We start from the raw sequence: 15,673 nt of genomic DNA, 5'->3' as shown, positions 1-15,673 counted from the left end.
GCATCGCGCAGCGCGCCCAGCCCCGGCCTCGGCCCGACCCCGTATGTATTGGTGCGGCCCCATGTGAGGCGGGCGGTGCGGGAGCGAGCGAGGCCCCGGCGCGGCCCGCGGGCGTCCGTCCCGGTACGTGTGCGAGGCGCCGCCGGGTCCCCATGGCGCCCTGAGCGCGACGGTGGCGGCGGGTTCCCTGGGCCGCGCCCTCGGCCGTGAGCGAGCTCGATGCCGAGCACCTCGGACGCGGCGGCCGGCGGGAGCGGGAGCAGCCGGGGCTGGGGCAGCGGCGGTGGCGGCAGCACGGCGGTGGAGGCGGCGGCCGACAAGAAGCGGCTGCACCACCGGAGACGGAAGCGCTTCGCGGCCCAGCCGCAGCCGCCGCCGCCGGCCCCGCACCCGCTGCTGTTCCCGTTGCTGCAGCCGCCGCTTCTGCAGCCCCCGCTGCTGCAGCCGCCGCTGCCGCCGCAGTCCCTGCTCTTCCTGGCGGCCACCGGCGCCTCCTCCTGTTGCGGGGACGGCGGGGAGCGGAAGCGGCCGCGAGGCAAGCGGCGCTCGGGCTCCCGGCACAAGCGGCGGCGGGGCCGCGGCGGCGGCGGCGGGGGCACCCAGGAGGCGGAGAAGCGGCGCGGTAGCGGCGGGTTGAGCACGCTGGTGGAGGAGTACGACGACGTGAGCTCCCAGTCCGAGGGACTGTTGGGCGGCGGCGCGGCCGGCGGGGGCAGCGGCGGGGGCAGCCCGGCCTCCTCCTCGGGCGGTGGGACCCAGCGGCAGCGGGGCGAGGCGGAGCGAAGCGGCCGGTCCCGTCGGGAGCACCGCGGCAGCAGCGGACGCTCCAAGGAGCGGCACCGAGAGCATCGCCGGCGGGGAGAGGAAAAGACGCAGCAGGAGGGGACGGCGGCACCGGGCCGCGGGGCGTCCGAGCCCTCCTCGTCCTCCAAATCCCGCAGCCGCCACAACCACACCGGGAGCCAAGACCGGGAGGGACTCAAGAGCAGCAGCGGCGGTGGCAGCGACAGCCGCAGAAAGGGCTCCCTCCCCTCGCCCAGCAGCAGCAGGAAAGACCGGGAGAGCAAATCGCACCGGAGCCGGACTAAAGCGGCTAAAGAGCCTCCGTCGGCCTACAAGGACCCTCCGAAAGCTTACCGGGACGACAAGCTCGAGCCCAAGGCGTACCGGCGGCAGCGCTCCTCGCCCAGCCCCGGCCGGGATGACAGCCCTCCTCTGCACCGCTCCTCGCAGAGCCAGCGCAGCCGCAAGTCGCTCAGCCCGGTGGGCGCCCGCTCGCCGCTCAGCCCCTACAGCCGACGCCGGTCCCCCAGCTACAGCCGGCACAGCTCGTACGAGCGCGGCGGGGATGTGTCGCCCAGCCCCTACAGCAGCTGGCGCCGGTCGCGAAGCCCCTACAGCCCCGTTATCCGGTAAGTCCGGGCCCGGGGGCGAAGGCGGGATGGGCTGGGGGCCCGCTGTGTGGAGGAGGGGAGTAATGACTGGGGCAGGAACGCAGGAGAGGCCGGAGAGGTTTGCATCCAGCAGCAGTCCCTCTCTTGTCCTTTTGCTGCCGGAAAGCTGGGGAGAGGGAGAAGTACAGAGATCTTCCTGTCCTGTCTCTCGGGGAGAAAGGGAGATGCCAGTGCCTGTAACACTTCGTTGCTAGTTTCTCTCCGTGAGAGACCACCTGGCTGGAAAAAGGCTTTTAAATGTTAAAAGGTATGAGAACGTTTTCAAATGAGAGTGACTGAAAGAAGGTGCTCCTTTGAGGACAGGTTTTCTAAAAGACAAATATTGATTTTTAAATCTTTGCTTACAAAGTACAGACATCCTGGTACATTTTTATGTATTTTGTTCTTGGGTAAAATAGGATGCATATCGAATATATCTGGGTTTGGTTTAATTTCTGCTAATCTAAAGAGAAAACCAGCTGACAGGCAATTTGTGTTTACAAGTGTTTTCTTGCTCTTTTTTAGAGGTCTATAGAAGGACTTGGGGTTTCTGTTTTGCTAGAAAATTGAGTCAGTCTCATGTTTTGATAAATTGTCTTGTACTTTACATAAGCCGTGAAAAATATAAGCTCTTTACCTGGTAAGGTTATGCACGTGTATATAATTAATGCATGCTTGCAAAGAATTTTTCTTCAGTTTTAGTGGGAACTCAGGGTGTAAAGGTCAGCATTGCATGAGATTTTGAATTTTATGTGGAGAGGAAGTGTGGGCTGTATCTTTCTCATCAGATGCAAACCATGTTGAGGAATCAAAGCTCTTCAGAATATTTTAACCTGCAGAAAAGTACACTGGAAATTTAAAAGTATTTGCTCAGTATGTGTTTATAACTGAAGATTTTTATTTCCTGTATTGGAATCTTACTATTGCCTTGTTGTTTGTAGAGCTGCTTAAATTCATGTGTGGATTTCAGTTTTAAAGGTATCCAGCAATGTGTTGTTCCACTGGCAGGAGTTTTGTTTACAAGGCATTACCTAGTGGTTTGTCTGAGAGCTGTTCTCTGGTGTTTTTAATAAGCACTTTGTGTAGATCACCATTTGGGGTGTCCTGTGGGGTATCCAGGGAACATGCTAAAGCTGTTCCATATTTCATTGGCCTCTTGGTGGAGTCTGCTGTCCTGGGTGTGCATCAAATGCTGTTTAAAGAGCAAAGTAACAAAGCTGTGTCCTACTTTGTTCAGAGAGATAGAGCCAAAGCACTGTGGGATAAGAACAGTGATTGTCTAAAGGTGTGGTTGTATGGAATAATTTTGTAAGCAGTAGGGTGTTCCAAGAAGAAAACACTGCAATTGCTCTGAAAACATTGTGCTGTTCTTCTGTGAGATTCTGTTACAAGTGGTTAAAATACACTTTCAAAATGATTTGCTGAATAGCACAGCAGCAATATTATGTGCATAGTTTGATTTAAATGCCCTAGGAATCAGATTATTTTCTGTAGTTCTTGTATCCTGGAATAAGAAAGCTAATAATGATGCACAGAATTATGCATTTGAGGTTTGCATTTAGGAACAGCCAGATTGACAGCCCAGTTAAGTTCAGGGTTCTGTATGCACTAATTGGGCTGTAGTAGAGTTTTGTAGGAGTGTTCTTTTTGTGTTGGTAGTGAGCCTGTGATTTGAAGCACAGAAGTTGGAATCTCCTGATTTTGGTATTCACTCTGCAGTGAGTAAGGCTTTCTTGAGCCTGCAGATCTGTTTCTAGAAGTTAGCTTTGTGACTTCTTGCCTTTCTTCCTCCCTCCAGTTGAATTGTGATTTGTGTTCAGTTTTTAACTGCTTACAGACAAATGTCAGGTGTTGAGGAGAGGAATTGGAATGGCTGAGTGAAAAGGAGAGGTTTCTATATGTAGAAACAAAGGTCTGTCCTAATGGGGCATTCATTGCAAAAACGTCACTTTCATAGAAAACAAGAGACCTTAAAGTGTGAAGATCAATTGTTAATAATGTTTACCTGTTTTGGAGAAATGAAAGCCAGTGGTTTTTCCTTCTATACATCTATTGATCATCGTGTATATTGCAATGGCAGGGGGAAATAGAGAGGTAGAGGTTTATACTTTTTTTTAACCATCCAAAACTATGTCATAATCACTTTTTGCTTGACAAAATGCTGAACATTTTGCTGTCCTGTTTGATAATGATACAGTGGCTTTAGACTTGATAGAATATTACAGTTTCATGGAGGCAATGCCTTCTTACAGCACCTGTGTTCTTCATCTGGATGACTTAAAGGCTTAATTCTGGGCTTGTATCCAGCTGTAATGATGTCCAGACAGCAGGGACTTTTTATGTGACTGAGTATTTCAGCCTGCAAGTCTTTTTGCTCTTTTTGTTTTGTGTCTTCTCTAATGTTATGTGAATTACCCCGTTATTTTGGTATGTAGAAAATGATTACAAAGCAGTTCTAGCATGCTTGGAAAGCCTGTGTGTTTAATGGTGATTTTTTTAATCTAGGTGTCTGAGCTGCTTAGGGAGAAACTTCTAGTAAACAGCTGAAGGGAAACAAGTGAAGTCAGCTTTGCTAGTTTGAAGCAGCAGCAGTGCATTGTTGTTGAGAGGTTTGAATTGCAGTACTGACTTAGCTGGTTTTAGATGATGTTGTTTGGCTGTGGGCTCTAAGGAGAAGCAAAGACACTGGATATGTGTTCCATACTTGGAGATTACTCTTTAAATGATAGACTAATTACTTTTTCCATTGTAATACCAGGGGAAGTTTGTGTTTTGGATAAACTGATTGAGCTGAATTCACTTGTTGGACAAAACTTTACTTGCTGCTGGTGGATTTGTATTATTCTTATTTTCTTGTAGATGGGATAACACAACAGTTCTAAAGTAGCACATGCGTATTTTCAAAATGGAAATTTTTCCAAAAGTATGAGGTATTTATTTCTCTGCTGGTAAAATGACTGGATTAAATAAAAACTTCTCAACCAAACCCCATGGTTGACAAAAGAAGCAGACACAGTCTCTTGCTTTGTACAATTTCATGCTAAACTAGTTTCCAGAGAACTTTTTTGTAACTTGAGTCTGGTCATATGTTATGTGATCACACATTTAAATCAGTTAGCAGTATAGATGAGTAATTGCATTTTTCCAAATTTGGATACACCTACCCATCTGCTTAGATAAAAGTAAGTGGGTGGGGCACTACTAGATAGTGCTACTATGTGCATAGATGTTGCTTATAGAAAAGATACAAGATTTATTTTTATTTTGGTACTGGAGTAATCTCAGTCTGTATTGGTAGCTAGTCTGTAGTAGTGAGGCTCTGCAGAATATGGGTCATTTATGTGCAAAATCACATGTGCAGGGAAAACAGTAAAATACATATTCAGCCAGTAAATGGAGAAGCTGTGGAGCCATACACTGATAGGAAAATGGCTTCAATTCCAGTAATTCTACTACTTTTGAATTTTAAAGATTAAGAGAGAGTTTGATCCCCCCCGCCTTGATTAGTACTAAAAGATAGATTAAAAAAAAAAAAAAAAAGGTGAGTTAAAGCTGTCTGATTTTGGTTAGTAAAACTGTATTTTGCAGAATTTTAAGTGGACCACTCTAGGTTTTCGCTGTTTTGAGTAGCTAATTTTTCCAGTGTGCATTGCTGCCTTTGTGTTTTGCTCATGTGCCTTTCCTTTTTCCTTGTTGCTGGTGCTTCTTTCCTTAATTGAAAAAAAAATTCATTTGAAAAATTTAACTTCAAATGTGTTCAAACACAAATTTTGAGTTGACTTGACCTTTTGCTGGTTAATTTCTTTGTAGACCAAGTTCTCATATGATAATAGAGGAGTTTAAAGCAGGTTCAAGAAACAAATAAAAGCCTGGCTCAGAGTTTTGCAGTATGTATTAGAGACCCTTTCAAAGACTTACATTTAGTTGGAATCAGTGAGGCAGGTTATGTAGTCTTCACGTACAAAGCAGCTGAGTAGGAGGTTGGTTGCAGAGCTGCATAGAATGTAACCTTGAACTAGGGGCTAGAGAAAATAAAATTAATGAATAAGGTATCAAGTGAAAGAACATTGTTACTGTAATGGCTTAAAGAAATGAACTATATGTTCGCCTGCTAGACCAAATGGAAAAGCTGTAGTGTGGGCTTAAGTGTTTTGTCAGGGTGGTTGATGTTACCAGGGGGTTGTACATGTCTTGGAAGGTCTGTTGTGAAGCCAGTTGATTAAATTGGGGTCTCTTCTCAAATACACTTGCTGTGCAGGGAAGGATGGCAGTGCTTAGTCAGTCGTCCAGCATCACCTGTGGGTTAAAGAAAGAGCTGGGCTACAGTGCTTGTTTTAACCTCCTTTGGACTGTTAGGTTTCTTCATTTTCCCTTTGTATTCTCATAAATCCCTTTGTGTTGCACATTGTTAAAAGTGACGGACAAAGTTAGTTCCCTTGTTCAGCTCACAGACCCTTACAAAATTGTTTGCACTTAGGCAACATGTAGCTGGCCACCAGCGTGATGGATTGAGCTTGCTCTTAAAGCAGTGAAGAAGAAAAGAGGTTTTCAAGTTTAGAAACATGAGAAGATAAGACATGATTGTACTGATTTGTCAATAAAATGTAACTTTTTTTTGTATTGAAGGGGTAGTGAAAGGGATGGAAAGAAACACCTAAAAATGTAGCATGGCAAGAAAAACAATGTAAGCTGAATGAATGAAATGTATTCCTGGAAATCTGATGTAGGTAACAGTTTTCTTTCCTCGGGGGTTTTAAATATCAAGACAGTAAAAGATAGTACTCTAAGCTACTATTTGGAATTCTTTCATTTTCTGCTGGAGAATATAAGTGATATTATATCAGTAGACTTTTTTTCTTTGTTAAATTAGTCAGTAAATTTATTAGTGATCCAGTGAAGTGCAATAAAATGTTGCCTATCAGGAAGGAGAAACATTGTAACAGTTTTGAAACCTGTAATTCAAAACGTTTTGATCTCTTAAGCAGTTTTTTCTAAAGGGACTAAGTACATTGTATGAAGCAAAGAAACAGTGCTGTTTGTTTTGTGAAATGTTGGGTACTAGGCAAAACCAAAAAATTGAAAGACAGAACCATGATACCTAAACCAACCTTTGTGTTTTTCCCTTTCATCTTTGAGGGCACTATTTTTCTTGGCCTGAAAAGTGGAGTTTTGGTTTCAGAGTGGCTTCCTTACTAGTGCCTTCTTCCTCTATGGCTTTCTTTAAATATATCTCTTCTATATGGTTTGTACAGAATATCTTAGTGTTTTTGCTTGTTTGTTTGTTTTGCCTTTTATTTTATAGCTATAGCTAAAATGTAATTTCTTCCATGTCCCTTTGCAGCTAGTCTAGTCGTGCAAACTTATAGCCTCTAGGCACATCAGTTTTCTATTTTCTTTTTGTCATCACCCTCCATATATAAAAACACACTGACATCTGTATATGGCTCAGAAGGGATTTTGCAAGTGTCATGAAGTGTGGCAGTTGTCCTCTCTGGAGGGATCTACACTCGTGTGAAGTGAATTCAAGATGCTGAAAGAAGACTATTAATGGCTTAAGTGGCAAAGGTGCTCTAAAATGGGGCAGAACCTGTGGGTGCAATCAGGGAGAGGCATTGAAGGAAAGTTACCTTCTTAATAACTTAGGCTTCTTATTAACCTCTCCCCTTGTGTGTTAGCAGCACATGCTGGTGCTTCAGTTCAAGAGAGTGAAATGTGGCCTTTAGTGAAATGTGGCCTTTAGGTTTAGTAAACTTCCTGATCTCTCCGTCCTTCAGGAAGAGAAATTTGAATTGCATTGTTCAATGTATTTGCTTTTTGCATTGCAGGTCTGTGCAGTTGCAGCCATCGTTCTTTTGCTCCTTTTGACTGTGTTAAAAGCAGGCTGCTGCCTACATCTGAATCAGTTGGTGTCAAATGTCAGATGAGGCATTGTACATGTGTGTGTATGCATGCACACACATTCAGTAGAGACCTCCTGGAAGATTTGTACTTCAGATGTCTCTCGTGGTGTTTTTCAGGGTCTCACTAGGTAGTGTCCCATTAACTGGCAGACACTGCCTGCTGTGTGAGTGCATTTCTGTGACTTCATCTCTTATGTCAAATGTTAGGTCTGAACAGAGTGAGCTGGCTGATTTTATTATTTATTAGGCAATATTTTTCCACTCTGAGTGCTGCATAAGCTTTTGAGGAAAAGGTTGTAAATGTGTCCATATTTTTGGACACATTTTTATAGGTGAAAGTTTGTACATAACTTGTTTAGTCTTTTGGGACTTCTGAACTACACAGATGAAAGAAAGTGATAGTGAGTGTTTAGAAAGACTATTAAGCTTATGAAAACAGCAGGTGTTATCATTGTAACTTGAATAACTAGCACTTTGACAAATATGCTTTTTACTTAAAATTCAGGATTTGTCAGTTTGGTTGAAAATGCTTTTGCATTAATAATGCTTTTGCTGTATTCTCTAGAGTCTACTTCAGTGGTTCAGGTACAGCAAGGGATTCTTGGTAAGGCTTTTGGGCTGCTAAAGGTACCATATATAGGTAACATAATAGTTTTTCTGCCATAAATAATAAAAAGTTTTTGGAAAACTTGAACCAGTGCAGTGTCATAACCACTGTTATAACCAGTCAACATATTTCATAACTAGACTGCTATCATTTTGATCCACTATTAAGAGCTGTAATAGGTACTGGGACTGAAACTTAACTATTTGTGTGCATGCACATCTGCTGTCTCCCACATGCATGCAGTTCTGACATGGAAAAGTTGTACAGTTGTCATGTGGAGTGTGAAACCCATGATGGATGATGGTTTGGTTTGGTTTTTTTTTCAGCTGAGCTTGCATAATTCATGTCCATGGCCCAAACTCTCTTGACTGGTATTGGTAAAGTACAGACATCAATCCACTGTCAATTCTTACTTGTTTTTGAAGTACAGAAGTGTAGGTTGTTTTTGCCCTAGGTTTTCAAAACTGCCACTTCCTCACTGAGTTATGGCAGCTGAATCAGGTGATGAGATTAGTTGTCATTGATTTGAACAGATTTTTTTTCATTTTATCCTTAGCAGTGAGCTAAGCAAACCTGGTTATTTTGGTGCTGAAGTGGAACAGAACCAGTCCTAGAATCAGGCACGGTATCTCACCAACTGTGTTGTTTTAGGCTGCTGCTTCTCTTTTCCAGTGCATGTGAAATTACATCTGTATTTGTTGGTTCCATGATTACTTTCTTTGTTAGGTATCAATCAAAATGTACAAGAAACCCCCTATCATCCTTATGAAAGAAGTAAGGCTCATTTTGAGACCTTTAGGGCATGTTTCAAATTTAGTACAGGTTGCAGTGTTGTACTTGGGATGGAGGTTATGTTCTACAGGTAATTGGAGAGAGTCAGTCTGAAATAGCTGATGTATAAACAAGATGTGCAAGGGAATTTTTTCCAAGACAGGTCAGTGACATCCTAGCAAACGATGCACCATTTATAGAAGTCAGTTTGGGACTAACGGGGACTCGTAGCTTGTGCTTGGTGCTGGAGAAATGCAGCGATGCTGATTCCAGGGTGGGTGCAGACCTGCAGCACTAACACCTCTGTCTGAGATCTACAGCAATTCCTCTCCAAAATGAGACAGCAGTGTGAAGAGAGCTCTGGTACAACATTTGAAGTGTGTGTATTTTTTAGACCCTTTTTCTTCCTGCTACATTGTTTTAACTCTGTATAATGGAACTTTGTACTTTTTAGTCTTACTCCTGGTTGGCCAAACCTCTGAATATATTCTGTGGGATTTAGCACTTAGATCTTCAAAATAATGAGAAAAATTACTTCAGCAGCAGGATTCATAATAAAGAAAAGAGTTTTCAGTGGAATTTTTTGCCCAATATTATAATTTTATTTGGTGTTTATTAGACATGAACATTAATATCTCTTTACTGAGTAAACCAAACATTAGATTTTGGTTGAAAATTGTTAGAAGAGATTTGTGAGTCTTTTTTCAATTAAAGTGTAAAAAACTTTTAGGATAATTATTACTATTGCTATCTGTTATTATTACCCTGCTCTGCCAGAAAATCCTATAAAACCTGCTTCCTGGTGTATAATTGACCTGTGCTAGTTTCCAAGAGCTATCTTCATCAGGGATTTGATTTTTTTTTCTTTCGTGAGTCTCTAGCCCTTTGGATCAATTTCACCTGTAGAAATCTGAAGCTTGTGCTATACTATATAGTGTGCATACACATTGTTTCAGTCACTTTTTGATTTATCTGAGTGACTTTTTATTGGGTAAGAGTTCCTGCATTATAAAAGGAAAAGACTGTAATTTAGAAATTAGTCAATATTGTACACAAAATAAACGTTATTGTACTAGATTAAATATTTGTTTAGTTGAAGCATTGTGATGTAATTTTGTGTGTTGATAATTAAAACTGAATTAATTGTTAGTAAAACTAAATTTGGTGTGGGATGGGTAGTCCTGATCGTAGGGATTGTAGTTGGCATTCTTTTGGTTTATTTATTGGCTTACCTTTTTTTTGTTGGTTTGGTCTGGGTTTTTTGTTTCCTTTTCTTTTAGCAACCTCCATACATTGGTGTGCTGTCTTTTGAACTTTGAAATTCTTGTATCTTCAGGAAGTTTTATTTTTGCTATTTCTTGATACTTTTTTCTTTGTTCACCTGGTGAGGACTGGGTGTTTTTAATCCTGAGTATGCTTTTTCCTCCAAATGATAAGCAAAATAGATTTCCATCAAAATTTAATCAAGAAAATACTTGTAAATCTGATGAATATCCTTTTTATTCTTGGTATGGTAAAATGGATGAAACCCCCTACATTTAATTTACTTTATTTCATATCATTGCTGTGTGGTTGCTTTGATTTTTTTTCTTCTTTCTGTTAGAGTCTGCATTCAGATGCAGTTATAGCAACATTAGTGGGTTATGTTTGCCTGTCAATAACTGTAACAAATGTTGGGTACTTGGGCTTTTTGGGAGCTGGAGAGGTTGTTTGTTTTGGTTCTTTTTGAAGTTGTACAATTACATTTCAGAAAAGGAAAGTCATCTTTCAGTTGGCTACATTGCAGCCTTTAGTATTCAATTTTTTTCTTTAGTGTTCAATTTTTTTCTCAGTTAAAGAATTTTGGTATTTATGGAAGTGAAAATTCTGACATTCCTACAATTAAAACCAGTGTTGCTTAGATTTCTCTTGTCCTGTGTAATTTAAATTTCATTTTGTTGAATTCTGACTATGTATTCAGTTTAATTTTTCTCAAGTACTGTATATGCTAAAGGTGTTTGTACAAGTGCATACATTGAGATTTTCTTTAAGGAGAAAAATGTCTCTTAAGTAGTGAGGAGAGCAGAACATTTCTTGCCTTGTACAACTGTTGTATTTTGCAGATCTGTGAGATGAGAAACTACATATAAGAATTTTAATGTCTTCTAACAGGAGAGTGTAGAATCTTGATTGGTTAACTATAGAATTTTATTTTTTTAATGCGTGGTCTTTCCTATTTCATAGACTTCTGTTTATTCTATGAGCATGGTGATAATAGTTGATTTAAAAAATGTAATTTGTCAAAAAAGTAGATGTGCTGGGAAAGCAGCTAGACTTCTTTTTACCTGGGTAAATCTTTACTTTTTTGCAACAGGAGATCAGCAAAATCTCGAAGCAGAAGTCCATATTCATCAAGGCACTCCAGGTCTCGTAGCAGACACAGATTGTCTAGATCCAGAAGTCGTCATTCGAGTATTTCTCCTAGCACATTGACTTTGAAGAGTAGCCTGGCTGCTGAGCTGAACAAAAACAAAAAAGCAAGAGCTGCTGAGGCAGCCAAAGCTAGTGCAAAAGCTTCCAATACTTCAACACCTACTAAGGGAAACACTGATGCTGCTGCAAGTGCACCTCAAGTGAACAATGTTAAAGACCTGAAGAAAATCAAAACCGAGCATACGCCTTCTCCTACCAGTAGTGCAAATGTGAAAAATGACAAGGCAAAAGCAAAGGTCTCACTTCCTGAAACAAAAGCAGAAAATAATTTAATTGCAGACAAAATTACCAAACAGAAGCCTGCAGCAGTAAAAGAGAATAAATTGCCTGTTGTGAAGCAGCAAGCGGTCCCTGTAAAAGAGAAAAGCAAACCAAGTACACCAAGTGTGGTAGCCAAGGAGAAGGATCGAATTGTTGCACTACCAACCTCCACACTACCACCCTTGCCTTTGCCTCCCACGCTGCCTGAAGATAAAGAAACTGATAGGTGAGTTGTCACAGAGATTTGCTTTTGGGATTGTTTGTTCCTTTTTATAATGGTTGTTGTTGTTTCCTTTGGAAAATAAATATAAAACTATATGCCAGGTCAGGCTAATGCATTATTTAATTTGTTCTTGCTCTTCAGCTGTTTGACTGGTGACTATTAGTGAACTGGAGGAATTTGATCTTAAAAATAATTTTAGTACTTGAAAAAAGAAGAGTTTGGTCTAAGAAGGATCTTTCTGTAAAAAGTCTTGTAAAGAAATGTTTTAAAAATTACTGGTAATAATAGCTTTGGGATGAATGAAAGGATGTATTGAAGGATTCAAGATTGCAAGTTTGGTGTGAACTTACACGTACTTCTGGGGAAAAGTTGAATTCAGTAGCAATATGAAAAAATTACTTAGCTGGGGTTTGAAGAAAAGATTATCTTCCCTTTGCAAGGCAATTGTTTTATAGTTGGGTGTTATTTTAGTGTAATTTATTTCAAACATCAGTATTATTTAGAGTATGTATAATGGAAATGAGGTTCTTGGCTTGACATTTGTGTTAATTTTGAAGTGTAAAAATTGGTCTGTATTGAAGAAACCAATTTTTGTGTCCAAGTGTCATATGAATTTAGACTATGATAAGTCTGTTTGTAGTTCTGACAGAGAATCTCTGCTGTGATTTGTGGGTTTTTTGGGGTTGTTTTGTTTTGTTTTGCTGAAGGTGCTTATGTGCCTTTCACATGTATGCAAGAACTCACTTCACAAGTAAGACAGAAATTTTTAGCTAGAGGTGAAAATGTTTCTCTTGTGTTTGCTGGTAATTTAAGTTTGTATTAAACATTAAGGCTGCATAGAAGCCTTGGGAAATAAATGCAACCTAATATAGTATTAGATAATTATATATTATTTTTTAGTTGTAAGAAAGAAATCGTTTCTTGCCCTTCAGCATTAAACTCTAGCAAATGTAATGATGGTGTAGCACACGTACGATGACATTTACATTTGTGACAAAGCCATCCTCTCCAGGTAAATGGGAATCCTGATACTGTGAGCAAGATTTTCTCTTTTATCTAAAAACTAGTCTGTGTAGTTTAACTAAATATTACTGGCATTGAAGTATTAATTGCAACAACATGAAATGAGATTTCATGTCAAAGCTGGATGATTGCTTCTGATATTATTATTATTGTTATATTTTAATGGATTACCTGTTTGAAGTTAGCTAGGCTGAGGAGTTAAGCTACAACTAAGCAGTGGTTCTTTCATTCTCCTTTCAAAACCAAAAGCCTACTGCTTGCAAACAGCTGCATTAGAAAGATTAAAGAGAAGTAATTGAATGTCTTTTATGCTTTGCTTAGTTTTGCCTATAGGATGTTATAAACTTTGGATCAGAAATTATAAGTAATGATAAAGTTTAAGTCATCAAAGGAAAAAGATCAATGTTTTTAATGGCGGAGGAGGGCATAGTTGTTTACCTTGGGCTCTGAGTTACTGTGGGGAAATTATGTCAACAAAGAAAGTTGGAGCTTGATGCTATGCAGAACTGTCTGGTTCCTTCAGTAACAATCTCATAAACTCACAAATAAGCAACCTAAGGGAACATCAATGTTGCTACCTCGCAGTGCAGGTTAGCTGAAAGGGAAAATTGCCCTGGTCATTAATGATGTGTGGTTTAGCAGACCTGAAAAAAAAGCTGCTCTTGGCTGCCTCTATTTTCATGTGCCACTTTTAAAATCTGTGTCAGAATCTTTCATATGTTAGGCTTTCACTCACATTGAAAATTTTGGGGAAAAATTATGAGAGAAATACTAATATATAAACTTCAAAATAAGAGTTTTTTATTGCCATGACAGTTACATGCACTGCACTAAGGTGGTTTATTCTTTATAGCATGTTAAGCATTATATTTGTGATGAGGGCAGTCTATGCTTCCTTGTGATGCTTCTTTAAAATGAGGCAGTGATAGTTTAGGGAGTGGTAAAAAGACATAAATGGGTTCAGTTGTCACAGAGAAGCATAGACATATGCAATACACTGGAATTCTGCATTTGAATATATGAGGACTACTTATTGCAAGAAAAGTAAGAAAAAAATGTATGCATTCTGTATGTGTGAGTTGGCAATATGTTTCCATTTATAGAAGTTCCTGCTTTATCTATGAAACTAAGCAGGTAAGTTGTTGAAAAACTGTCACAGAGAAGGATGAATAGTACCATTTGGCAAATGCAGCTAACTTGGTAAATGTCCCCTCAAAGCATAAATTAAGTTTTATTGATACGGTGATGGAAATTGAAAGAGTGAATACTGTGTGAGTGTCCCATAGGAGCGAAATAATTATGTAATTATAGAAAGTTTAGAGATGATCATGACTTTAAAATTACTGGATATGCAGGAGCTGAACCAATCTAGCTAAACTAAAAGAAGTTGTGGTAAAATTGAGCCATGTACTTAAGAAAGAAAAATTCTGCAGCAGTTATGATTCCCCATTGGAATGGTAAGAACATTTCTAAGATCCCTGTGTAGTTGTTAAAAGATTCTGTACGTGTGTTTGGGGATTTTTCTCAAGACAGAAATGAACAGTATCTGTTATCTAATTATGATTGATTGGTTAAAAATCAGTCAGATCTCAGTAACCCATGTCAGAAAATCATTGTCATTATTTTCATCTGGTTTTTTTTCCTCACTTGATATGCATGCTGATCACTAGAAATGTGTTGAATCTGGAATGTTTCAGCAGATGCATGCAATTACAATTTGTAAGTGAGGTGATGTGGACAGGCTTGTAATGCCCAGCAGTATTAATGTAAGCATGAAGCTCATTAGCTGTGATGACCAATTTTAGAGACAACTGGATTAGTCAGATCTTCTCTCTTATATGGGAAGTCAGAGTACAGATTTTACCACTAAACTTTTGATGTCTGGCAGCACCTGAGCTCTAAATATTTGTAATAGTGTAGGCCATAAGCTTGGAAAGAGGTTTATGTGGCAGAAGAATTCTGGCCTGGTAAGGCTTATTGTGTCATCTTACCTCAGCTTTCCCCAGTAAGGTCTGCTTTCACAGTTCTGTAGAATTGTGGTTGTTAACTGTGCATCTTCCAAAGAGCTATTTGAGTCATTTATCCAAGTCCTGCAAATTTTAAAAGCAGATTTCAAATGTTGGTGCATTGACAGTCTAGAATATATTATTTTTTGAAAAATAATTCCAATAAGTTTTGCCTTTATGCTAATATTCTACTATCTTCAACTTATTAGCAAAACGATGTTTTTTTTAATAGTTTGAGAGAAAATCTTTCAGTGAAGTCAGTGAAAGAAACAGAGAAGAAACTTCGCCATCTGCTTGCAGACTTGCCACTTCCACCTGAGCTGCCTGGAGGAGCTGAGGTACCCAAAAGTCCTGAAGAAAAGAAACCAGCAGTTCAGTTACATAGCAAGAGAAGACCAAAGTATGTTTATTAAACTTTTTTAAAAGCTTATTAAGCAAGTAGAAATAATAATAGTTTCTTTAAAATTTGTTCTTGTCGAAAGAGTTCTGCTTTTTGACATTTTTAATATTAATGTGGCTTGACTCAAACTGCATGGTTTATTGCCACTTAATAGTAATAAGACAGTTAACCAATAATGTCTCAATTAGTGTTGAGGGTGTCTTCAAAGTTAAAACTATGTATAGACACACTGGCTGTATTCTTAAAAATATTTCTTGCTTTGTAGAATATGTGGACCACGACATGGTGAAACGAAAGAAAAAGAAATAGACTGGGGAAAGCGCTGTGTGGATAAATTTGATATCATCGGTATTATTGGTGAAGGCACTTATGGGCAAGTTTACAAAGCCAAAGATAAAGATACAGGTAAGTTCAAAAAAGATAAATGTAGTTTTACAATTTTAAGTGAATAGGATGGTTTTGGTGTTTGTTTTGTATTGAGTAAAATTTGTGGCATTCTGTCCTTATGTTTTGAAGATTTTTAGTTGTTGGTGTGTTCAGTTTTAAGTTTAGCATTTATCTAAGTCAGAAATTATTG

General features: G+C 40.0%; 1 protein-coding gene across 5 annotated transcripts in view; it reads left to right on the top strand.

The window, feature by feature from the left end:
• Nucleotides 1-219: 219 nt before the first annotated feature.
• CDK13 (cyclin dependent kinase 13) overlaps nt 220-15,673 on the top strand; it is a 46,868-nt gene continuing 31,414 nt past the window's right edge. For all 5 annotated transcript variants that reach the window (XM_063158352.1, XM_063158329.1, XM_063158344.1 and 2 more), the window contains exons 1-4: nt 220-1,412; nt 11,065-11,670; nt 14,929-15,096; nt 15,362-15,501. In XM_063158352.1, coding sequence (XP_063014422.1) covers nt 220-1,412; nt 11,065-11,670; nt 14,929-15,096; nt 15,362-15,501 — 2,107 coding nt within the window. The remainder of the gene's footprint in view (nt 1,413-11,064; nt 11,671-14,928; nt 15,097-15,361; nt 15,502-15,673) is intronic.

Source organism: Melospiza melodia, chromosome 1 (genome assembly GCF_035770615.1).
Source record: "Melospiza melodia melodia isolate bMelMel2 chromosome 1, bMelMel2.pri, whole genome shotgun sequence".
Classification (NCBI taxonomy): Eukaryota; Metazoa; Chordata; class Aves; order Passeriformes; family Passerellidae; genus Melospiza; species Melospiza melodia.
Note: the sequence above shows the minus strand (reverse complement) of the source record. Positions and strands in the feature narration are given on the sequence as shown.